At 38.9% G+C, this 26118-nt stretch overlaps 1 protein-coding gene across 1 annotated transcript in view; it reads left to right on the plus strand.

Annotated features, from left to right (window-relative positions):
• Window positions 1-13044, plus strand: part of DCX (doublecortin) — a 152056-nt gene extending 139012 nt beyond the window's left edge. The window contains exon 8 of the mRNA XM_006765152.2: window positions 10441-13044. Within this exon, the coding sequence (XP_006765215.1) occupies window positions 10441-10497 (57 nt within the window). The 3' untranslated portion in view covers window positions 10498-13044. The remainder of the gene's footprint in view (window positions 1-10440) is intronic.
• The last annotated feature ends 13074 nt before the right edge of the window (window positions 13045-26118 follow it).

Below are 26118 nucleotides of genomic sequence, written 5' to 3' on the forward strand. Positions count from 1 at the left end.
TGTCTATGTAGCCAACATTATCCAGAGATTGTGAGGTGAATGAAAATTAAGTTTTCAGTGAGCTTTCAGTTATTCTTTTTAGCAGCAAAGCTTATTTAATGTGGACATTCCAAGATGGGGAGTAGCCTAATTCTACTTTTCCACTCTCCACGCAGAACCTCCTATATGCTACATTACTTATTACTATATATTTGCCCTATGCATTTCTGCCCTTACGTATTCTCTGAGAAGTGTGACCTATCCCAGCACCTTATATTAGTACCTACCCCAAATAGCTGGGAGAAGCATGGGAATATATTTGGTCTGCACTCGTGAGTCATTCAGCTTTTCATTTGACATGTTCAGTTCATTTAGGCTGAAGATCTGTTATTCATCAGCCCATTGATGTGAGTGACGGGCTTGTTAAACCATTTCTCCTACTTGGGTTTGCAGGCTTGCTTATTTATTTATTTAGCAGTCAATTCTAAATCTAATTTAACTACTGAAGGACTAGAACAAGGTATAGGTGGCAATATTGTCAGACCTTCACTGTTTTCTTAACTATGGAATATTCAGTTTATCATTTTATTTTTAAAATAACTCTTTTAATGACAGTTAAGCAAACAAACATTAAGTACTGAATTATATAATTTTTAGAGAAAACTTTAAAAAAATTATATTTTGGTTTAATTCTAAGTCATTTTTAAGCTTTTTACTTTGATATCCTTTCATATTTACAGAAGTTGCAAAATAATAAAGAACTTCTGTATAGTCTTTATATAGATTGACCAGTTGTTTACATTTTGCCCCATTGACTTTATTTTTTGTGTTCTCTCTCTCTCTCTCTCTCTCTACACACACACACACACACACACACACACACACACACACATACACCACACACACACTTTACTATTTTTTTAGCCATCAAAATCAGGAAATTTGCTCTGCTGTGATACTATCATCTACAGTCCATATTCAAATTTTATCAATTGCCCTAGTAACATTCTTTTTCTGGCCAGGATCCAATTCAGGATGACACAGTGCCTTCAGTTTTCACGTATCTTTAGTATTCTTTAATCTAGTACTGTTCTTGAGTCTTTTTAAAATCTTTTAGGACACTGTATTGTACAAATGAAGAGTACAGGCCCATTATGTAGGAGAATGTTTTTTAAATTTAGGTTTGTCTATTGTTTTCTTGTTATTAAATTCAGATTATGCATTGGGGGCAGAAGCATCATAGAAGTGATTCTGTGCCTCTCTTGGTGCATCCTATCAGGAATCAACAATGGATAGTGAACTGGTTTTCCTAAATAAGATAAAAAGTGTCTTGTGACCTTGGCTTAGCCCCCCCTGGGGCTCTAGTCTCAACTTATTGCTCCTCCTTTCACACAGCTACCTGAATCTTAGCACCATTAAGGTCCTTGGGCAGTGGACCTAAGCAGATCTCATCTGAATGTCCATCCAAGTGGACCTGAAAGGTATGAGTCATGGTGGAGACAGGAAGCAGGTGGCTAAGGCCATGGCTTTCCTCCTGCGCAATTGGAAAGAAACTTGAAGTCCCAGCATCCCTTTGGTAATTTTTGATGGCTGTGGCAGGGCCCAAAGCTGTAATCAGCCTCTTGGCTTCCCCTCTTAAGCAGCTCATGGAGAATCCTCTTTTTAATGCAGCTGTGATGGGGTTAGCCAAAGTCCACATACTCAAGTGCTACAATATGGACACAAAGTAAATCCTTGTATAGTTAATGAGAACAACATTTTGCATTTCTATACTGCTTAATCTTTTTGCATAGCCATTTTCTCATTTACCTTTGTGATAACCCTGTGAAAAAGATAGGGCAGGTAGCATTTCCATTTTATAGGTGATAAAAAGGAAAGGCTGAGGTTAAAGACAGCCCTAATATGATTCAACAATTGGGAGAAGGTGACATATTAAAGATGTACAAAAAGCTTAGAAACACAGGGAACATTTTTCATTTATTTTTATATTTTTTCCAGATTAGTGATTGTACTCATGGCTTTACATTTGGAGGCATTTTGCTTGCAAAGTTGTCTCAAGAGTGGAGGAAAATATATTTGACATATTATCTGAAAATGTAACTAATATTACCTAAATATACATTTTTTTTCTCTGCGTTTCCAGACTTTTTTTGTCATCCTGTAAGTGCTTGGAGAGATAGTTGGATGAATAAAGCAGGATCCTGACCCTTAAATCACAGATACCGCTCTAAGTGGATTTTGGTAGTAAAATCAAGAGCAAACAAAAGGACTACAGGAGCACAAAAGAGGATGGGAGACAAGGAAGGCTTTACAGACTAGGTGACATTTAAGTGGGTCCTTGAAGCCTGGGTAGGCTTTTGATTACTGATGAAGAGAACAGGGAGTTTCAGCTTTAAAAAGTTTACTCACATGTGCAATTTAATGAACAAACTGAACTACCAAGAAAATAGAGACAGACTCATAGATGGAGAGCAGGCAGACAGCATTGGTGGGGCAGCTAGGGGGGAGAAGGGGGAGGGTAGATTGAGCAAAAAAGAAAAAAAAAGAGAGAACTCATGGACAACAGTGTGGTGATTGAAGGGGGTAGTGGTGGGGGAGGTGGAAGAAGGCAGAGAGGGGATAAATAGTGATGGAAAAAAAAATAAAATTTTAAAAATCAGCAAAAACAAAGCCAAACCATAAGAAAAATGCAGAGCACATTTGGGGAAAAGCAAACTAGAAGCCAGTTTTCTCAAAACTCCTCTTTGACTTTCCTTGGACTATAAGCTTCTTGGATCAGAGACCAAGATTTTGTTTCCTCTAATGCAAAAATATCGCCAGCACAGCTGTATTTGTTACAAACATTTTGTTCTGTAGGGCTCTCAGGGACTAAGCAAATGAATTTCAGGTGCAAATTATTTGTATTGTTAAGCAATATGTGTATTTCTGTATTTTTGCATATCAATCAACAAAAACAGAATATTGAGATAATTCTTTTTCCTGAACATTGTTTTACCCATACAAGGTAATATATTTTGAATATTAAATAAATTGATGGAGGACAGAAGTTCATACTTAGGCCTAGTCATATGGATTATTTCCATAGCCTGTATCTAACTGTACCCATTCCAAGACAGAGCAGCTGCTAGTGGAGTCTCCTCAGGTTTATACCCTGAGGCCTGTTCCCCTGTCCTCTGAGATAAGAGTCTGGAACAATCTTCTCATAATTATTTCCACTAACCAACCAGCTACATTGAAGGATCTGTTACATGAACAATTAAGAGCAGGGGTGAATGCTGAAGCCCAGTGGTTCAGAGTGGTGGGACTCAATGATGGTGGTCTCCATAATGAATAGGCCCTTTTATACTGCTTAAAAAATGTCCAGGGAGTTCACTAACTTGGCAGTGTCTAATTTTCTATGCTTTGGTATAAAGAAAAAATGCAATGATCTCAATTACATGTTATAGATTTTTATAACTAGAAGGAACTCTAAAGATTTTATAGCCCACATATTCCATGATTTTCAGATATAAGAACAAAGGCTCTGAAAGGGGGGAAGTTAAAAGGCAAAGCTAAGCCTAGAATTTAGAGCTCCTGATTCTTAACCCTGAGCTCCTTCTACTACAGTGGACTTGCATTCTGTGTAAATTTAACTTGTGGAATTCATCAATAGTCACAATTTAGTCAATAAAAAAACTACTACAAAACTGTTTCATATTTGTACACATGCTGAGTATTACTATCTGCATTATACATTGCATATTGCTGTAAAGGGTTTCATACTTAAGAATCACATAAATAGTATTTAATTGTCAATGTGAGATTTTAAAAGGTACTATTTTTTTAAAAAAATAAGAGCTTATTGAGTTACTAGTGGCCCGGTGCACGAAATTCGTGTGTGTGTGGGGGGGATTCTTGCACGAGGGGGGGGTGGGGGAGCAGGTTCCCTCAGCCCAGCCTGAACCTTCTCCAATTGGGGACCCCTTGGAGGATGTCTGCCAGTTTAGGCCCGATCTCTGTGGGATCGGGCCTAAACCAGCAGTTGGACATCCCTCTCGCAATCTGGGACTGCTGGCTCCTAACCACTCGCCTACTTGCCTTCCTGATCACACCTAACTGCCTCTTCCTGCCTGCCTGATTGCCCGCTATGTCCGAAAGGACGTCCGGAATGATGTCTGGAAGGTTGTTCGGCTGTCCAGTCTAATTAGCATATTACACTCCTATTCCCCAACTGCCTTCCCCTACCAGCTTGATCTCACCCAGTCTCTGTTTCTCTTTATTTTTCTCAGCAGTCCTCCAGACCTCCCTGCCTCCCTGTGTCCATCTTCCTCTTTCCTGGCTGGGAGGGGGCGGGGCTAGTAGGGGGCCTCTCCACCCTCTGCTGGCCCTCCCTTCTATCCAGGCCTCTTCAGGCCCAGTCTGTTTTGTTTCCTCATTCTGAGAGAGGCTCTGAGAGCGAGCTGGGAGGGAGGAAAAGAAAGGGAGAAAAAACCTGTGAGCTGGTGGGTGCTGTGTGTGTCTGTGCATGTGTGCAGTTGTGAGTGAGTGTGAGTGCCAGCCCTGCCTCCCCCATCCCTGACTCCACTGCCACAAGTCCCCACTCACCAGAGCCTGCAGCACATGCAGCCTGGGCATTAGGTTGAGTCTCCAGTCGTTGTGGATGTGATGGACTCAGGGTTTTTATTTATTAGGATAATTTACATAGTATAAGTTACACCTTTTAAAATTATACAGTTTAATGTTTTTTTAGTAAATCCCACCATTGTGCAGGAATATGTTCATCACCCCCAAAAGAATCACTATGCCCATAAGTAGTTACAGGTCTTTTCTCCTCTACCCATGCCTTGGATGCCACTAATTTACTGCTTTCTGTTTTCTATGAGCTAGCATATACTGAACATCTCATATAAATTTTTCTCTGGGTACTGCTTTAGCTGGATCCCATAATTTTTGTTATATTATTTATTTCATTTTTATTAAGTATTTTGTAGTTTCCCTTATAATTTCTCCTTTGACTCATTAGCTATTTAGCAACGTGTTGTTTAATCTTCACATATTTGTGAATTTCCCAAATATCTTTATTTTGCTTTCTAATTTAGTTCTACTGTAGTCAAAGAACACGTTTTACATGATTTTAGTACTTTTATATTTATTTAGACTTGTTTTATGACCTAACATATAATCTATACTGCAGAATGTTCCATGAGCACTTGAGGAGAATGTGTATTCTACGGTTGTTCGATGGAATATTCTAGAGATGTGTAATTGTTTGTAGTGTTGTTCAAGTCTTCTCTTTTCTTGTTGGTCTTTTGCCTAGTTATTCTGTCCATTATTGAAAGTCTGGGGTATTGAAGTCTTCAATTGAATTGTTTAGTTCTCCTTTCAATTCAGTCATTTTTTTGCTTCATGTATTTGGGTGTTCTGCTGTTAAAGTGTATATATACAAGGGTATCTCAAAAATGTATACATATTTTAATAGCGGAGAACTTGATTGATGTTTCTTTCTTTTCAGATTTAATCCATTACCATTAGAATTAATAATGTCATTCAAGGTGTGCATACATTTTTTGGACACCCTGTATTTATAATTATGTTTTGGGATTTAATGACCCTTTTATCATTATAAAATGTCCTTATTTGCCTCTAGTAACAATTTTTGTCTTAAAGTCTATTTTTTTTCTGATATTAGCATAGCCACTCCAGCTCCCTTTTGTTTCCTAACTGCATGGTAAGTCCTTTTCCATCTTTGAACTTTCAACCTATTTGTGTCTCTGAATCTAAGTTGTGTCTCTTTCAAACAGCATAGATTTGGATCATGTGGGTTTTTTTCTGTTTTTTTTTAAATATATATTTTTATTGATTTCATAGAGGAGGAGAGAGAATCATTGATCAGTTGCCTCCTGCACGCCCCACACTAGGGATCAAGCCTGCAATCTGGGCATGTGCCCTGACCTGGAATTGAACCCAGGACCCTTCAGTCCATAGGCCGATGCTCTATCCACTAAGCCAAACTGGCTAGGGTAGATCATGTTTTTGTTTTTTTCTCCTTCAATCCTTTCTGCCAATCTCTGCCTTTTCATTTGAATGTTTAATCTACATTTAGTGCAGTTACTAAAAAGGTGGGAATTACGTATTCCTTTTTGCTATTTTGTATTTGTCTTATATCTTTTTTGTTCCTTTATCCCTTTATTTTTGCCCTTTTGTGTTAGATAAACATATTTACAGTGTACCATTTTAATTCCCCTTTTGTGTTTTTACTAATTTTATTTTGTATTATTTTCTTAGTGTTTGCCCTGGGGATTACAATCAACATCTTAATACAATCCACTTTGAATTAATATCAACTTAATTTCAATTGTATATAAAAATTTTGCTCTAATATAGCACTGTTCCTTTTGCCTTCTCTTTGTGTTCTTATTGACATGCAGATTACATCATTATATATAACTAGAGGCCTGATACCTCGGCCCTCACAACCTTGGTTGCCTAGGCCCTCGTGGCCCCATGGCCCCACAACCCGCCCACTGGTCCTTCAGGAAGGTCCTATTCCCTTCTGGTATAATTAACATATTAGCTCTTTATTATATAGGATAAGTTCACCAACGCATAATTGCTATTTTATGCAGTTGTCTTTTGAATTGGATAACAGAAGAAAAGAGTACAAAAATAAATTTTTACCATCTGCTGTATTTATCTTTACCAGTATTCTTTATTTCTTATGTGGATTTTGATTACTGTCTTGTATCTTTTCATTTCTCCCTGAAGGATTCTCTTTAGTATTTCTTGTAGGACATGTTTGCTAGTAACAAATAATCTGTCTTTATTTATCTGGGAACTGTCTTCATTTATCCTTCATTCTTGAAGGATAATTTTGCTAGATTTTCTTGATTACCTTTCTCTGATAAGTCTTTGCTGAAGGCTCTGTGGGTGTGTACTGGGGCATAATTTCAATGCTCTGAAAGGCAGTTTAAAACTTTGTCTTAACCTTCAATTGCTGCTTGCACAGGGCCTCAAGGGCAAATAGAAGTGAGAGATTAGAGGCTTTCCAGGTCTTTTCTGAGAATACACACAGTCCTGAAGAGATTACTGGGAATATGCTGGTGCTTTTCAAAGTCCCCTATGGACATTAATTCTTCAGCTTTTCCTTTAAGGTTTTAAGCAGCTTCATTTTCCCCAAATATTTCCCCCACCCAAGGAGGCTATGATTTAAGCAATTGCAGCTGATTAATACTTTCTGAAAAGGCTGTTCACAGGGAGTGTGCTCTGAGTTAGGTCAAATATAAAAAAAAAAAAGAGCCCTACAAATGCAGTTTCCAGACAGGTCAAAGAGTGACAATTCTCAGGGACTAGGGTATTTTGGGGGAGCTCCAAACTCATTCTGCATTGTCCAGAGGCTGTAGGGTGTAGTTTTTTAAATACTGTAATGGTGAGGCTATTTGTTTTCAAAGCTACCCTGCATCTGGAGAATGAGAGAATGAAATAAGGTGAGTTAAAGCACCATAAGTCTTGGTATTCTCACTGAGATTTATCCATTTTTCTGAATGAACACTTATTGGATTTTTGCAAGCCTTTGCTTAATTTCTAGAGTTCTGAAAGAGTTGATTTTGACAATTATTCTAGTGTTACTACATTTATGTAAAAGCAGGTTTTCAGAGTCTTTTTTCACCATTATGGAAGTCTAGAGCTCAAAGATACCTTTGACTATGTTCAATTTTCACTATATTCAAGTACTGAAGAACTAAATATCTTCAGAGATGCAACTCCATTCTATGCCACTTCAATTCTATTTTATAAGTTGTATTGCACTGTATTGTTTCTTCAGCCTTGTACTCTCTACCTATTTATCATTTTTCTAAGAAATCTCGTTTGGTAGTTTAAAACATAAGAAGGTCTTCAAATCCTACCTATGGCCTGCTTGTTTTTGGATGAATCCCCAATGTAAAAAGACAAAACAAAAACAAAAACAAAAACAAAAAACAAAAAAAAACGTTTCTTACATCTTTAAAGGTTTATGAATGAAACAAAACCCAAATAAACAAGACTGTGTGGCAGAGGCCACATACGACCAGCAAAGAGAGCCTAAAATATTTACTATCTAGCTATTTACAGAAAAAGTTTGCAAACCCTTGAGTTACAGAGAAGGGATGGTGGGGTGATGAGAGTTGAATTTATTCACAGTAGTTGCCTTTGTTGTGTTTTTTAATTATATAATATTTCCTTGAGAGTTCCAAATAATAGCCTCCAAACTGGAAGAGACATTACAGATTGTCCATTCCAAAGTCTGCATTTTTTTGATGAAGAAGCCAATGCTAAAAAGACTTGTTCAATGCCATAGTACTATTTAGCCCGAATTAAAACCTAATATTTCGGAATATAATTTTCTCCTCTTTCCATTCTATGATACCTAAAACTTTTCCTGCCCCTCTTTTCCACAAAAAAGCAGTTTAATGTTAGATAAATAAGTCATTCTCCTTCCCATTCTTGCCCCTCTTCCTCATCATCACTTTTTCTTCTGCCTCAAAGAGAAACTGTATTTTCCAATTTTCCTGGACTTTCTCTGCTGAAGTTCTATGTCTCCATTTTAGCAAAATAGTTCTATTAAATATCCACAGAATTGTCCCTAAACTTTTCTAGTTACCATTAGTATCTTGCTGATAATATGAATAAAAACAGTGGTTTTCAAATTGTGTTTAATTTGGAGGTGGTTGAGATCCTGCCTCGTCAATGTCTAGTTCAACTAGAACAACTACATTTTCATTTTTTTGATGTATTGGGCATCCAAGCAAATTTCAGATGAATAGAGGATTTAAATAGAGGATTTAGAGAGATTTGAAAATCATTGATTTAGACCAATGGGTGAAGTAAAATCAAGAGGAATCGCAAGGTTCTCCAAATATAATTCTGGGGACAATGAAAAACAAAAACAAAAAACAAACAAAAAAATGCCATTTCATTCCCCCATCTCCTAAAGAAAATAAACAAGGCTTGGACTAGTATTGGAGTCATGAATCCTAGTAGTTAGAAATGGAAGTATCAGGAAATAAGCAGGAAATATATAGACGGGGTACGTTTTCTGGGCTAAGCATTTGTTTAGGCAGTTTTCTCAGAGCCTGAAATAAACTTACATGTATATTCACAACGGATTTTTGACAAAAGTGCAAAAGGCAGTGAATGGAGCAAAGCTAACCTTTTCACATATTGGTGCTGGAGCAATTATATATCTATAGGCAAAAAATACCCCTAAACTAAAATTCACATTTCATGTAAAAAATTAATTAAAACATAGACTTCAGATGTAAATGTAAAACATTTAGAAAAGAAACAGGAGAAAATCTTCTGATCTTCTGCTTGGCAAATCATTCTAAGCTTGGCAACAAAAAGCACATCCTAAAAGAAAAAAAAAATGATATATTAGACCTCATCAAAACTAAAAACTTTGCTATGTCAAAAACTGTGCCAATGGTATGAAAACACAAACTACAGACTGGGAGAAAAATATTAGCAAGACACATATTTAGAATATAAAATAACTGTTAAAACTCAATGATAGGAAAAAATCCAATTAGAATATGAGCAATAGACATGAAGAAACATTTCCCTGAGGAGGAATTACAGATGTCAAATATGCACATGAAAAGATATTTAATAGCATTCGCCATCAGGGAAATTAAAACCACAATGAGATATCAATACAAACTTACAAAAACGGCTAAAGATTAGTGAAAACACAAAATACTGGTGAGGATGTGGATAAACTGAATCACATACTTTTCTGTTAAGAATTTAAATAGTATAGCCATTCTGGAAAACAATATGGCAGTCCTTACAAAACTAAACATGCAATTGTCATACTATTCAGCAATCGTACCCTTGACTTTATCCAGAGAAATGAAAAATGTATATTCATATAAAAATATAGTGTGTCGATGTTTATAGCAGTTTTATTTGTAATAGCTCGAAGCTGGAATAATCCCACATGCCCTTCAATGGTTGAATGGTTGCATATTGTATGGTCCATTTATATAACATTCATGAAATGTCAAAGTTTTAGATGGGAAACAGATTATTGGTTACCGGGGCTTTGGGTTGCAAGAGGAGCGGATGTTGATATAAAGTTGTAGCACACAAGAGCCTGAAATACAATTCTGTATCTTGATTGTGGTGGAGGTCACACAACTATACACATGTGGTAAAATAGCATGGGAACACACACACACACACACACACACACACACACACACAGACACAAACAGCCAAGTAAATGGAAACCTACAAGATGTTACCATTGAGGAAACTGAGGGAAGAATACATTGGTACAAAGATACCTCCCTGTACTTCAACTTCCTATGAATCTATAATTATTTCAAAATAATATTAGAGACGATATTAATTAAAAAACAAAGCAGTCATATAATTTTGTCCATTTTGGAGCCCAAGTTGTTAGGAAAAAGAGAATTAACTTTTCCTCTTATTTTCTTATAGGACCTGTACCTGCCTCTGTCTTTGGATGACTCAGACTCACTTGGTGATTCTATGTGAAGGAGGAGAGCGTGTCCAGAGTACAAATCCAAGATTACTGTTACAATAGGGTACTTCTGCTCAAGTGTCCAACAGGGCTATTGGTGCTTTCAAGTTTTTATTTTTGTTGTTGTTGTTGTTATTTTTAAAAACATACTGTATTATGTTGGGTTTATTTTTCTGTGATTTCTCCTCTGGGCCACTGATCTATAGTTACCAATTATAAGAGATAGATTGATAACCATCATTTGGGGTAACTTTCCTGGGATTCAAAATGTGCTAGTCCATGACCTTTATATTGAATACTTAGGCACCTGCATTATTTTCTCCTGTCTCACTTTGCTTATACATGACAGTTTTCCTTTCATAGAGGGATGTTTACATGCATAACACTTAAAATGTGTGTGTGTGGGAAAAAATCATTGGCAAATCCAAGAGTGACAAACACAAAATCACTAATACCCCTTGTCTCTTAATCTCAAGAATGCTATAAAATCCTGGGAGGATGGCAAGGCAGCTCCCCAGTCTTGTTCTTTACTCCTAATTGAACACCCTGTTTGTTGTCTAACACAAGTTCTGGTTGTCAATGGGGAGAAACACCAGCAACTTATAATTCTGACACCAGACACCTAGGACTATGACACAGGAATGGCTAAACCAGACTAGGCAGAAATGGGGAAACACTATAGACATTTAAGTAGAGTTTATAAAGTGTAGTGAATTTTTTTGTCAATTGCTCCACTGGGGCAATTTAGAATCAATAAGCAATTAATTAGAGTTGGGGGGTGAGGGATTTCATCTACCTGGTTCCTCTAAGAGGCTGTCCAACATAGCAAGTTATTACACAAACTGAATGGTATCCATCTATCTCTGTTCTATTGAATGCCTTGTAAACAGCCAACACTGAAAAAACTGTGAGAATTTGTTTTCAGGTCTGACACATTTTGGTCGCTTTTTATAGCAAGAAACCAATATCCTTTTTATAAAACCTCATATCTATATTTCAGGAGCAAACTCTTCAGGCTCCTTTTTTATAAACTGGTGACTTTTCTTTTGTCTAAAAAACACATGCAGAAAACTTACCAAAAAAATGCAGAGCAACGTAGTTTAGGAATTATGCTGTTACTGGCAAACAGAAACCTTCAGGAGAAAACAAAATAAATAGCAGAGGCCAATTCAATAGAATCAGTCTTTTGACAACTTTTAAACAGTTATGCTTACATTAATAATTTCATTGTGGACCAGACATTCTAATTATATTTTAAATGAAATGTTATGGCATATTTTAAGCAACTCTTTTTTATCTATAACCCTAATATTTCATACTGAAGACATAGAAAATTTTCTTTTGCCTTTAACACTAGAAAGGATTTTGCTTTGCTAAGGACTGAATATTTGAAATAATTCTTAGTCTTTGAAGTACAGATTTATAACACTGCTTTTTGTCTGTAATCATAGCCCATAATGGCAAAGACAACTAAATTTAAGTGAAAGCCATGCATGCCAATTCTGTGTTTGCTTTTAGCAGATATGAAGATTTTTAAAAATTTCTTTGGAATTGTGCAGATAGTTGGAAAGGTGCAGTATTTGGAGCCAAGTGGCTGCTTGGCTATGGAATGACTTGCAATTGTTCCTCCACTTTAACAGGAATGAGCTTGGTGTGTGTGTGTGTGTGTGTGTGTGTGTGTGTGTGTGTGTGTGTACGTGCACACATGCGCACAACCACTTCATAATTAGGAGATACAACAGGATACCCCAACATGGATCAGTGGCAAATTGGTGGCATTGCTGACGAGAACTGTGTAGAAGAGGATTCAGTGGTGCAAGGAATAGTTCAGATGCCCCTAGACAAGTTTCAGATGGTGTTAACTATGTGAAATATTTTTGGTTCGAGATAGTATGATTCCTGATTAAATTGGTCATTGAAGAACCCCAAATTATGAAAACCTATTTTTGCACCTGTCCTCCATTTTTAGGCTTGTTATAACCCCTTAAGAAGCTTGTGTTGCTGACCCCCTTCTCCTTTCTATAAGTTCAAGGTTTGGATAGTTTATCTCAGAAAAATTTGTGGTTAAATAGGAAAAACTGGTACTTGGGATGGAGGTGGTGGTGTATACAGTGGTAGGCAATCTGTTTTTAAACTTCAGGCCAGACCTCCAAAGATTCTTCCCTTTCTCTAGATCTCATTTAGTCCAATTCCTTCTATCTAAGATGAAATGGAGTTTGAGGCAGCTAAATGACCTGCTGGAAAAAGCAAGACCAGAAGAGGAATTGAGATTTCCTTATGTCCATGTCCTATGCTAGCTCTCTGAGCATTTCTTTGCTCGTAGAGCATATGTACCATTAAAAATACTAAATGGCATATTTTCATTACAATAATCTTTAAACCAACAATCGTCTATAATAATAGTAGATTTTCCATCTTTCTTGTAATAAATTATAGGGAAATATTTCTGTACTCCCACTCCAGAGAGATTTGGTGTAGTTCAAAATTCAATCCTTCAATAATTGCATTTTATTTTTAATTTATCATTAATGTTGAAAGTATTACAGATGTTCCCTTTTTTACCCCATTGACCCTTCCACCCTGCACTGCCCCCCGCCCAGGCCTTCACTGCACTATTGTCTTGGGCCCATTTTCAAGGCAACAAAGAAAAATGTAACTGAGCACCTTCACTCTCATCATTTAGTCCCAATTTTACCCAGTCCAGTTTTACCACTAAAGTTCCCTTGTGTTACCTTCTGCACAGTTAGCAAATATAATTCAATAAACATTTGCCTCCACCCCCAAATTATCTCTTCTTCTTTCACACACACATACAAACACACACACAATCCATGTGTTGCTTGTTCCTACCTCCTGAATATTCTCCCTTACCGAACTAGAAATAGGGACAAATAATGGGAAAATGTATATATGGGGACTGGGCTGAACAACTTCATAAGTAGTGTTAACTAGGGGTAAATTGAGAGAAAACATCCTTTTCTCTTCACTGTTTTTGGAAAGGATAGCCATTAGCATGATTTCTTTGTGTCTTTATGGACCTTAGTATTAGCCTAGATTGAATTATAGAGTTTTGTAGCTGGAAGGAACCTTGAGATCACATTATCTACACCAGATTCCTTATTCTCAAACCAGGAATGGAGATGCAGAGGTAATTTTCCGCAAGTCACACAGCTGGCTTGAGACAAGCCTAGGATTAGAACCCATATCTTCTGACTCTTATTCCAGAGCCTGTTCCCACTGAACTATATTGCCTTCCACTATGCTTCTGAGAATACTTTCCCAGGGTCATGTTGCGTCTTGGAGCCATACGCTCCTGCACTGATCTCAGTGGGAAATCCACCCAACAACCTAACACAGCTATTTTTCCTTGTATTTACATGGTTTTCATCCACATGGATTGCAGATGTCTCCAAAAGAGGAAGAGTTGAGGGCAGTACCAATGGGTGTATAACATGTCCACTCAACACAGGGGATCACTGCCCTGCCTTGAGGATCCCTCAGAACAGCCTTCTGACCTCTCGCCTTGTCCAGATTGGATGTAGAAAGACTGGTTTTCCCAGACAGCTCACCACATTTCATCTGATACTGGTTGGTCTTCACAGGCTGAGAAAAATGTTTCTTGTTCTTAGAGCAAAGACAGGAAGGAAGAGGGAACAATAGCTTTGTTCATCCAAATTTCTGAGATGGCTTTTCAGTCTTTTTAAAATGAGTGTGGCTACCATTCACTGCCAATGATTTCTTTTAAAATATGGGAGTGAGACTAGGTAGAAAAAATAACCTGGCCTTGCTGTGGTTGTCCTCATTCACAATGTCCCCATAGCCATCCTGCCATAATGGGGACAATTTCCAAGTATAAGCAAAGGACTTTGTGACTAAAATGTGCTCTGGCTGATGTTAAACATTGGCTCCTTGTGTTTGCACTAAAATAGCAAGCTATGTGCTCTACACACTGTACTGATCTTGTATACACTACTCCTGTGGCCTTCCATTCCAGAAACCAGAGCAACAAGTTCTGAACACATAGTTTCCCTCACAGCAAGGCTCTTCCTGGGAATGATAGGGTATTCATTAGATTAGTTCCAAGAGACCTCTGTCCAGGCAGGTCTTTCCCTCCTCCTCCAGAAATTCTCTTTCCTTCCTGCTTCTCATCCCAAATCAGAAACGACTAAGGAAACAAAATGAATGTGTAGTTATCTGAAGAAAGCAAAGAAGGGGTCTGAGTGCTTAGAGCCTTCTTTTAATTACCCATCCCAAGTGTTACAGCAGCAATCCAGTGCTTGCCTTGGGCAACATTGTGTCTACTGTTTTAGTTCTTTCCGTATTCTGGATGGACATGCTCCCAATTCCCCTCAGATTTGGTTCTTAGTAGTTTAAAAACACACACAAAACAAACAAATAAAGAACAAAACCACATCGCCCAGCCAGAGTGGCTTAGTTGTTTGAACATTGTCTTGTGCACTGAAAGGTCGTCACTTTGATTCCCCATCAGGGCACATACCTGGGTTGTGTGTTCGATCCTGGTCAGGGCACATACAGAAGGCAACTGATGGATCTCTCTCTCTCTCTCTCTCTCTCTCTCTCTCTCTCTCTCTCGGCATGTCCTCTGGTGAGGATTTGAAAACCCCCCACACATGTCCTCTTTGGACAAGGGAACAAGCTGGCCAATGTCCTCAAAATGAGCTCTAGCACAATGGTGAGGATGTTTCCAAAGACCAGCCCTTATCAGAAACATCTATGCCAAAAGACTTCCCCATCCAGATGCACTAGGATGGTGAGGTTTGAATAACCTCTTTCATCATCTAGTTTGCTATGGAAATAAAAGACATTGGAGATTTCTTAATAAAATAGCAACATTGAGACTTTTGGAACTTGTCCTTGACCACATGGGGCCACTTGGATATCCAAGGACAGCATCTTCACTCATGCATTATCCTCATTGCATGAAAGGATTTGGCTATTAGGCTGATTTTCTAAGTAAATGATCAGTGTTTTGAAGCTTATCTGGGATGGAAGAGGGATCAGAGTCCTTTGTTTTAGGACATGAAATCTAGACAAAATAAAGGTCCACTGTCACACTTATGCCTCTGTCCTAAGAAGGGGACTCTATAATTAGCCTTGTCCACTGTTCTATGACTTTATGCAGGTTCCCTCTCTAATATAGTTGTGACCACCTGGAGCAATGATACTGAATTGATTCCTCATGCACACCTTTTGGCTGGAGAGGCATCTCCAGCAGACTCTCTGGCTGTTGGTGGCTCAGACCCAGTCTAGTGCTGTTAATATTCAGTGAATTGTTTTCAATCATCCCTGAGGGCTGATTTTGGAATAAGAAAACACAGGTATTTTCTTTAAAATGAATTCCCAATTTTATTCCTCCTCTGACTAGCCACACAGTAGCTAAGTCACATGTACTGAGAGGAAAATGCATTTCTAAACCCACAGAACACTGACTCCAGTGGGAAGCCTACTGTGGTCTGGACTGTCAGCAGCTCCTCCTAGCCTCTTCTACTTTTTATTTTCAAAGATTAGAATACTCTCCATCAACTGTCTTTCAATATGCCTGGATAAAGAATTTTGCTCTTCCTATCTCTTCAGGAAAAGGTGCCTTCCTGCTCAGTCTCCCTCATCCTGGTCCCCAGAGCTTTTCTTCATCCCCAAAATCTAGTGTGATCTTTACATCAGCCTCTCAGTGTTAGTGTTGCTTCCTACTTGTTTCCCTTTAATGATCCATGCAGACTTCTGACTTTGGCCTAGGTAGTGTGACATTGGTTCTCATATGACAAGACTCTTGAAGCACTAATTAGAGTCATGACAAAACTTTAACTGCCTAATTTTTAATATCTTAGTTTATAGGCTTCAACGTGTTCTAGAATCAGAGGCAATCTTGTCTTACCTTGGATGCCTGGGGCTAGGAGAGTACAGAATTCCTTTTGGAAATTAAGGCATTTTCTTGATGCTGATTAAAAAGACAGGCTAGTTTGGAGAAGTCATATGTTCCAACAGAAGTCAGAGCAAAAACATTATAAACTAAGGCAAAAACTTACAAATATTGGAGCTTCTGATTTCTGGGTAAATAGGCTCAGAAAATCAATGGCTTTTTGCCACTCTCTAACTTCCCTGTGCATCTCTTTGTATTTTCTTTCTCTTTCTAGTTCACCTATTTTTGCTCTTAGTTTTATATTCTGTGTTATTACAATCTCTTTCCATAGTACACACATCCATCTTTAGCCTCTGCAATTCTTTTGTCTCTCTCTTGTTCACTCAGAACCTTTTTTCCCCCTTCCTCCTTATCTAGGCATTGGGCATATGCCTCTTCTTAGCCCTGGTATTTTTCCTTGGTGATGAGAAATATTTGCATACTCAACCAGCCCTGATTCTATCCCAGTCTAGTCAGAAATACGTTGGTGGGAATAATCCAAACCTGGTCCTTTCTTCTTCTTCATTTCCAGTTGTAATTCCCTGAGGCAGATCCACACAAACAGTTTCCTTATAGCTCATGGGTCTTTTGGTCTTTGCCTTCCAAGCACTGTATAGAATAATTTGTGGTTCCTTTTTAGTCTGCCATTTTGTGTAGCAGTGAAGTGTGTTTAAGAAATAATCAGCTGAACAGAAAAATCCACCCATGGATTCCTGTCAGCTAAATACCATTAATTGATTTTGTTTAATTTGCTCATAGTTTGAAAAGCTGCAATATAATATAATGAGAGACCACTGGTAATATTTTCTCCTGTCATTTGGTTTGGCTGGTGGGAATGTTGGTTGGGGAGCAATTTGTTTAAAGTTTTACCGATACTCATTAAGCTCTCTGTAATAACCTTATGTTTTGGGTTTGCCAAGTGTTGAATTATTTTAGCTAAACATATAGGCAGTTAGGGTTAATTTAAATGAAAAGGATATTTAACAACTTATTCTATAAAAGGAAACATTCACTTAATTGAAATGTATTTTTTCATTTGTTACTAAATTCACCTAAACATTTACTAATGACACCAACTGTTCATGATCTGTTCAGGCATTCAATATAAAAGTAATTAATAAACCTAAAGAAGCAAACTTCTAGGTGCTAATTTATTCAACAAGGTGCACATCCTTTGGGAATGTCACTGCTTGGCAATACCATGTAGAGTGCCCTTTCCAATGTGATTTCTTTATAAGTTCTCTTAAGACGATTTGAGCAAGCAAGAGGTTATACCAAAATGTCTTCAATATATGGTCCTGTAATATATTGCAGCTTGAAGCCAATGATCTTTTATGACTTGTACACAACAAATGCATGTTTTGATTGAATTTTGCATTTATCATTTGTGGTAAGTTCTTTAAAACATTTAGGTCACCTTTTTGTGCCATTAAACTTGTACAGAAAAAGTTTTTATGGCCATTTTCAAAGGGAGAAAGTTTAAAATGGAAACAGCCCACCCTTTCTGCCCTGTAGCTGTAGTTAGAACTCAGTAACTGTAGCAAAACAGTTGTAATTGGTGGTTGTAGTGTTAAAGGTGTTAGCTTGCTAGTGACTAGCTTTGGAGAGTAAATGCATGGTATTGTACATCACATTTCTTAAATAACTCATTTTATCCTCTGAAAAGAATATATTCTTCCTTGTGGTCCCACCTTAATCCCTTGCCCTCTCCCTCTCCCTGCTCCCAGCTACCTTACAGTTGTAAATAACTGATTTGGGGGCCAATAACTTTTGCCAAGTAAAGTCAGAAAAGAACAAACAAATCAAAAAAGGGAAAGGGGGCATTTCTCAAAAGCCTTTCAACAGTTTGTTATTGACCATTTCTCAAAGAATAGCATTGTGATCAAAGACTCAACTCCCCTTTGCATAAAAATCAGTGGCAAATTGGGAGTGGTATTGGCTATTTGATTAGCAGAATTAAATAGTTTTCAGAATCACATGTAATCAGATGACAGTGGACAATGATATCCCTTATTCAAGCAGCAGTTTTGAGATATTTGGAGACTTCAGACAGCTCTGCTTGACCAATGACAAATAATTATTTTTAAAAAAGGAAAGAAAAGAAAAACAGAGAAAGACAACAAATATTTAGGAAATTTTAGAATAGTATAACCATAAAAGGCAAAGACATGAGTTTATATGCATTGCTGCTGGTTTCCCAGGCAATGCCTAGCCTACTCTTAGGCTGTGATTCAAAAACAGTGTTCTAAGAAGGCATTCTCCTTTTCAGTTTGCTGTTCCCACTTGGACCGGTATATATTGGTGAGGCCCATGTAAAGCAGCTGGAGCAGACCCTTTTCATCTCCTATGCCTGTTAATCTCCCTCTTCCTCCTTCCACAATTTGATGAGGGCTTTCTTTGGACAGGGGACTTCAAAGTTTAGAGAAGTTACCCATGTGTGTAGTGTGTTGTGAACTGTGAATGCTGCGGATTCACAGCATTCAATACCAGACAGCCAAAGAGCTGCTCTTGCAATCATTTTGGCTCTCAAACTTTGTTGTTCATCTCATTCTCATTTCTGTGTACATTTGCAAGATGTGTGTAATGTCATTTTCCAAAAATAAAATTTGATTTCAATATTTCTGGCTGACATTCTCTTTTTTAAAAGCATTGAACCGATGATCATATAACCACAAAATGTCCAAGCTGGCAGAAAACTTAGACATTATTTTGTCCAACCCTTAATTTTATAGATGAGGAAACTGAGGATCAATGTATGATGGAAACGCCATAATTAACAGCACAGCATATTTGCAACATATAAGATCTTGGATCTCCCTCCAGAATTGAACAGGAATCTAATGATTTCTTTGTCTATGTAAGATGTTTTGGCCAATGTTAGTCTGTCCCATCAGAATAGGTGGTCACATCTAGTACTGTGTTTTCACAGGCTGAAGAAAGACTCCATGTGGGTTCTTCAAAAATATGTATACCAGCTTCCTGAAATTTCTTTGACTGTGGCTATTCTCCCTCCATAGGTTGATGGTACAACCACTCTTTGGATAGGGAAGGCCTAAATAAGAATTCACCCTCAGGCATAAGTGACTAATTGAATATTTTTCTTAGATATAGTTTTATTAATAAGGAGAACACAAGTCACTGGGCTTGTGAAGAGGTTGACTGGAAGGGAGGTAAGAAAGGGCACAGAAAATGGAGGTGTAGATTTTGGAAAACTGATCAACCTTACAATGAATGCCAATCCTGGAGCTCCTACCTGACCTGTGTTTGAAGAAGCAAAGATACCAGTATCCTAGTTTTTCCCAAGGACTGAGATGGTTAGGAATGCTTCCTCCATACAGTATTTTATCAACTAGTCCCATAACCATTACTCTGGTAGAGACAAAGAAAGTAGGTGAAACTTTAGAGTTCCTAATCCAAAGAAATCAGGCTGGCCAGGCCAGTCTTTATCCCCACTATTATCAGGCCCTTATCGCTGATTTCTCATGATGTTACTTTCTCCCAGCTTGGTCTATCCTGGTCTCCATTGCAAGTAGAATCTTTCTAAAAGATTATTTTGATTGTGTCATTCCTCTGACCAGGAGCTTATGATAGCTGTCTATTGCCCACCAGATCAAATCCAACAGCTCTTTATTGTTTTCATTAAGACATCTCTGGAGCACTAATCATGTTCCAAGTAATCTTAGGCCTCCAGGAGCTCCAGCTTAGTGAAGACAGGGCTATAAATAAAAGAGTCAAGTGCAAAGGAGCAAGTGCTATGGGAACACCAATGTTGGGTCAATTAATGTCCCAGGATGACAAGGGCAGAAAAACTTCACAGAATTGGCAGTATTTGGGAAAAATTAAGAATTTTCCAGGTGGGCTGTGAGCATTCTAAGCAGATAAAATAGCATGGGAAATGGCAGAAAAAGCAAGGACCTCTCTGAGAACTGAAAAGTACCTGAGGTGGCAAGGTTATAGGCCCAATACACAAGTTCTGGAAGGGAAACACACATGCATAGTCTGGAATTATAGTTTAGGAGGTTTTACCAGTGGTTTCTCTCTCGCAGTTTCTCTTCCTTAATCTTCCTTCTTAAGCCCCTTTCCTTTCTCCTCGCTTCCTCCCCACCCCCTATCTTTTTGCTCTTTTTATGATTTCCTTCCTTAACAGTTGCTACTGAAAGCCTTCTGCACTCCAGGCCCTGTGCTAAGAACCTGGGGATTAAAGAGATGTAAAGGTTTCTGCCTTCATGGTACTCACACTGAAGAGCAGTGCATTACCACCATCTAGGAACTTGTCAGAAAGGCAAGTCCTTGGTCCTACCTCACATATACTGAATCAGAAACTGTGGGAGTGGGACCCAGTGATTCCTGTTTTAGCAAGCCCTCCAGAGGACTGTGAGGCCCTCCCTTGTTCTTGTGAATTTCATTTCCTTTTCCTGAGTACTCAGTGAGAACCTAAGTAGTACATAAAATCTCATGGGCCATTTGAATCAGAGTTTGCATGTTGCTCAGAAGAAAAAAGACTCAAGAGACTGTCAATTCTGGCAAGATCTCTATATACTTAGTTTTCTGGAAAAAAAAAAAGACTACTTTTTCAAGATTGAGACAAAACTTGCATAGGTAAATACATACTGAGAATGAGTCTTTGCAGCTGTTGCAAATGTCCAGGTGGGGACATGAGGAGACCCTAAATTAAGGCCAGAGCAATGGTGCTGAAGAGAAGGGATGGAGTAAGGAGCTGTTGATATAGAAATGACAGTGCCAAATAGACACTGGATGTATGGAAGAAATGTGAAAGAAAGAAAGCCCAAACTTGACTCAAACAATTCAGTTCTAGCTTACCCTGTCCCCAGACATGGTCCTCTGTTCTGCACAGCTCAGTAGCCTCCCTCATATCCACCTCCTCCACTGACTTGGGCCTTGGCTATGCAATGCTCATTTACACTTCATTCTTGCTGACAGAGTCTACCCTTCTTTCCTTGCCCAGAAAAATACCCTCTGAATGCCCTTCCACATTCCCTCCACCTGTCTAAATCTCAGATGTAGCCAAAAACTACCAGCAACGGGACTTAAGGCATATTTATAAGAAAAACAAATCCAAACATGAAGAAAAAACTGCAACTACCCTGAACTTTCCAGGGCAGTTCTGATCTTAAGTATTTTTTTTTTCCTTTTCCAAATAAAGGTGATTTGTTAAACATACAACTGAATGTGATTTTGTTTTCAGACCTTTATTTAAATTTTTATATAAATACACTCACATATTGGAAAACATCCCTTGTCAGTACACACATTTGCATTGAGGGTTTGGAAAATATGGTTTCTTTTTGGGAAAGCCTTTCTCAGGTTTCCTTGTTAACTTGCCTGGTCCCCCTCTCCTCAATCCCCTTGTCTGTATGGAAGAGATGATGCCTCCTCTATCTCTAATCCTGCCTTTTTAGTATTCCAAGAGAGTCTTTCTGATTGTCTGAGTATGTTAAGCCTGATTGCTTCAAGGAGATAGTTTTGAGTAAACAGGTAATTTCTCTTTGAACCTGGGAGGATGCTGATTTTCTCCAATCAAGAAGACTTGGCTTAAGTTGCTATAATCCCTCTCCCTCTTCCTCCTGCCTGCACAGCCCTGTATGATTCTGAAAATACTTTACCCAATTTAGAGTGTAATGTCCTGGAGGCCTGAATTATGTACCACAATTTACTATTCTCACTAACAAACCAGTTGCATACAGAATTGCAGAATGTCAAAGGTGAAAGAGCCCCTTTGAACTACTTGTCCAATGTATCCCAAACTTTCACAGGAAGGTGTCATTTGGGATACTTGTTACAAATAAAATTCTTGGACTTCATCTAATCTCATTTCATTAGGATCTCCAGGACAGTGGCCAAAGTTGTGTGTTTAACAAGGTGATTCTTTTATTAGGGAAGCTCACAGTGCTTTACTAAATTTATTGTGGGTAGAATCACCTGATGATCTTGTTAAAATGCAGATCCCTATTTATGAGGTTTACTGAGAGAGCAGATTCTGAATTTCTAATAAGCTACCCACTTATGTTCCATGCTCCTTATATGTGGACCACATCTTAAGTAACAAAACATTAAATTCAAACCCTCCATTATTCAGGAGGAGGAAATTTAGGCCCAGGAAGGGAAAGGAAGTTGTCCACATTCACCACTTGGGTAGAGGTTAGAGAGGGGCTAGCACTGGGGACTCCTGACGCCTGAACCAGTCTTCCTTCCACATGACCAGGCTTACTACCACCAGGAGGCACTAAAAGCAGCCCAGCCGCAACGGCACTGTTTCCAATCAAAGGCTAATTGGAAAAATTATGCTTCTCAGTAACCAATGGGCACACTGGCAGGGAGTAGACAAAGGATGAGAACAGGTTCAGAATTTATGTCTTATTTTAATTGAAGAAATGAGCCAAGGTCCCTTTACAAGGAGCTGGGGGTGTAGGGTTAAAGTTACACCATGTCCTCCTTCCTCCTCCAGGAAAAAACACACACACCTAAACTAAACTAAATTAAAACAACCAACCGACCAAACCAAAAAACAAAGACTTGGGAAAGTGTTATAATGGAGGTGCTGCAAGGAGTCGGGAGAGCCCAGAGAAAGGGCAGTCTGGCTGCTGGGGTGATGAAGGCTGCTAGATATTGGAGTTAGTATAATGAAGCATTAATGATGAAGAATGAGCTAAGAATTACCCTGTCTAGAATAAATCTTTAGTTTAATGATCCCCTTCAGGCACAGGGTTTACCTAGGGAATGAAACTTGAGCTGAGGCTTACACAACAAGTTGCAGTGTGTTAGGTACAGAGGGGAGGGGTGGACAAGGGAATTCCAGCCACAAAGACCAGTATGAACAAAGGCAAAAAGGTATGTATGATCCATGTCTAATGTGTCTGGAAGTCAGAAAGACTTCCAGTGAGGTGGAGAGGCCTGGAATACAGGGGGGTGAGTAGATAAAGACCATGTTGTCAAACAGGCAACAAGCTACATGCTTGGTACTGTACTAGGCTGTGGGGGTAAATATACTTGACCCACAGAACTCTAAGTCTAGCTAAGGTAGGCAGTAATTATAACATAGTGTGTTGAGTGGTATGACAATAACAATCGTAAAATGGAAGGGAAACCACAAGAGGCACCTAATTCAGCCTGTGGGGGTTGGGTGGAACCTTCCCAGAGGAAGTGAAATCTTAGCTGAGACTTCAAGATGCATAAAAGTTAGCCAGGGGGAAAAAGAATGTTCCAGGTCAGGGGAAAAAGAATATGTGAAGGCCTTGAGAAAAAGCACTGTTTTGTTGGAGCAACTGAAAGCAGTCCAATATGGCTAAAGTATGGAGTGTGATGGAGGAGAGGTGTTGAGAGATGACACTTGTGAGGCAGACAGAGGACACATTATGTAGGGCCTCTAAGCCACATGAAGGAGTCTGATGTTCCCCCATGAAGAGCACCCAGGGAGTCATTAAAGAATTTTATGCAGGAGAGTGGGAGGAGCAGATAAAAGTTGTAGATAGATCACTCCTACTGCTGCTGTGTGGAGACTGTATTGGAGGAACACATGAGCAGGAGACAAGGAGAACATTGGGGTGGGGGGTAATGTACTGATCCACATGAAGAAATAACTGAAAAATGAACAAAGGCAGTGGCAGTGCAGATGCAAAGAAGGCAAAATAGTGGAGAGACTTTTAGGAGGTGAAATCTACAGGGCTTGGTGAGGGAGAAAAAGGTTTCAGTTCTGGCTGGAGGAAAGTAAACCCGAGGATAGAAAAAAACTTCAGGCCAGTAAGAACTGAAGGCCACTGAAAGGCTTCACCAAGTGAGACATGTTTGGGGTAAGCTGCAGGTTCTCACAGAACCGGGGATTCTTGAGGCATAGGTATACCAGAGGCAAGGGGTCGATGAGGGAATTCTTCTGTTCCCATCCCTCAGTGCTGTACAGCCTGTGAGTGGAATGGACCGTGGATGGGCATGGTGATTTCTTCCGGCTGAAGAGTCTGGGCCCAGTAGGACAAACTACCAATTGCATAGTTCTACTGTGAATTCCAGAAGGATATCTCAGCTATTGGGGCTCCCACTGAGCAGCACTCATATGGCATCAGCCTGGGGTAATGCAATAATCCCACCCTCTGTTCTTCCTGCTGCACCACCTTGCAGAGCTTGTTCTCTGCTGAGGAGAATGTCACCCAGGCCAGGGTGTAGAAGTCTGGGCAGATTCGGGGGGTGTCAGTAACTGGGTTTTGTAGTTTTAGGGTGGGAGTAATTCCCCTACTTTCCCATGAATCTGACTGCTGCCTCCCCTCACAGGAGATCTCCTAGCCCCACTTTCTGATCTCCCACCAGTCAAACCATCCTGGATCCTGGTGGCTCTAGTCTACCAAGCCCTGAGCAGAATCCTGGACAGACTGAGTTGTGAGGCTCTGGGGTAGGGACCACTCCCCACACTTTCCCCCAAGCCTGACTGGCACTTCCCCCTTAGAGCAGATACACTAGCCCCACCCTCCCAATTTCAAGTGCACCCCTCCCCCTTGCTGAGATCTGGCTCTAGGCAGAATATGGAATAGACTGAATTTTGTGGCTCTAAGATGGGGCCCTTTTCCCCTTTCATGTACAACAATTGCAGAGCCCTCCTTTCACATGGCCAACTCTTGGTCTTTTGGGGTCTGATAAATTCTACTGGCCTCACCCTGACAATTATAGCAGATCTACCTTATATACAGAAACAAACACAAATAGGAAGCTAAAATGAGAAGACAAAGAAACATGCCCAAAATAAAAGAACAAGAGGAATACCAAGAAAAATAGATAAATTAAATAAAGGTAAGCAAGTCATCAGATATAGAGTTCAGAAAAAAATGGTTATAGGGGTGCTTGAGGAACTTAGCAAGAACTACAAGAAATTTAATGAGAACTACAACAGTGTGAAAAAGGAAATAGAAAGCCGTCAGAAATTAATACAGTATCTGAAAAGAAGACTGAACTGGAAGAAATAAACAGTAGGATGGATGAAATAGGATTAAATCAGTGATTTGGAAGACAAGGTAGAAAGAAACACCTAAACAGAGCAGCAAAAAGAAATGATTTAAAAAGAATGAGGATAGATGAGCAGAGTTTTCTGCAACAATATCCACATCATAGGGGTACCAGAAGGAGTAGAGAGAGAAAAAGGGATGAAGAACCTTAAAAAAAAATAATGACAGAGTACTTCCCTAAGCTGGCAAAGGAATAAGACACACAAGTTTAGGAAGTGTCAAGAGTCCCAAAAAAGATAACTCCAAAGAGGATCACACTAAGACACATCATAATAAAATGACAAAGATTAAAGACAAAGAGGAAGAAACAGCCCACATACAAAAGAAAAAAAGGAATCACCTGTAAAGGAAATAAACGAAATAGAGGCAAGCAATATTTCAGAGAAAAAATTCAGAGCAATGGTCATAAGGACGCTGAAAAGGATGGAAGACAAATTCAACAATATGTGTAAGAACCAAGAGGAAATGAAAAATAACATTGCTGCTATAAACAACTCAATAGAAGCATCAATAGTAGACTAGTAGAAGCAGAGTACTGCATCAGTGAGCTAGAAGACAAGGTAGAAAAAAATACCCAAGCAGACCATCATCTAGCAAAAAACTTAAAAAACAGAAGGAGAGCCTAAGGGAGTTTTGGGACAACATGAAACAAAATAACATCCAAAACAATTTCAATAAAGACAATAAAAATATCAAACACCTGGAGGCTAAAT

The sequence above is a fragment of the Myotis davidii genome, unplaced genomic scaffold, assembly GCF_000327345.1.
Source record: "Myotis davidii unplaced genomic scaffold, ASM32734v1 scaffold941, whole genome shotgun sequence".
In the NCBI taxonomy this organism is placed as follows: domain Eukaryota; kingdom Metazoa; phylum Chordata; class Mammalia; order Chiroptera; family Vespertilionidae; genus Myotis; species Myotis davidii.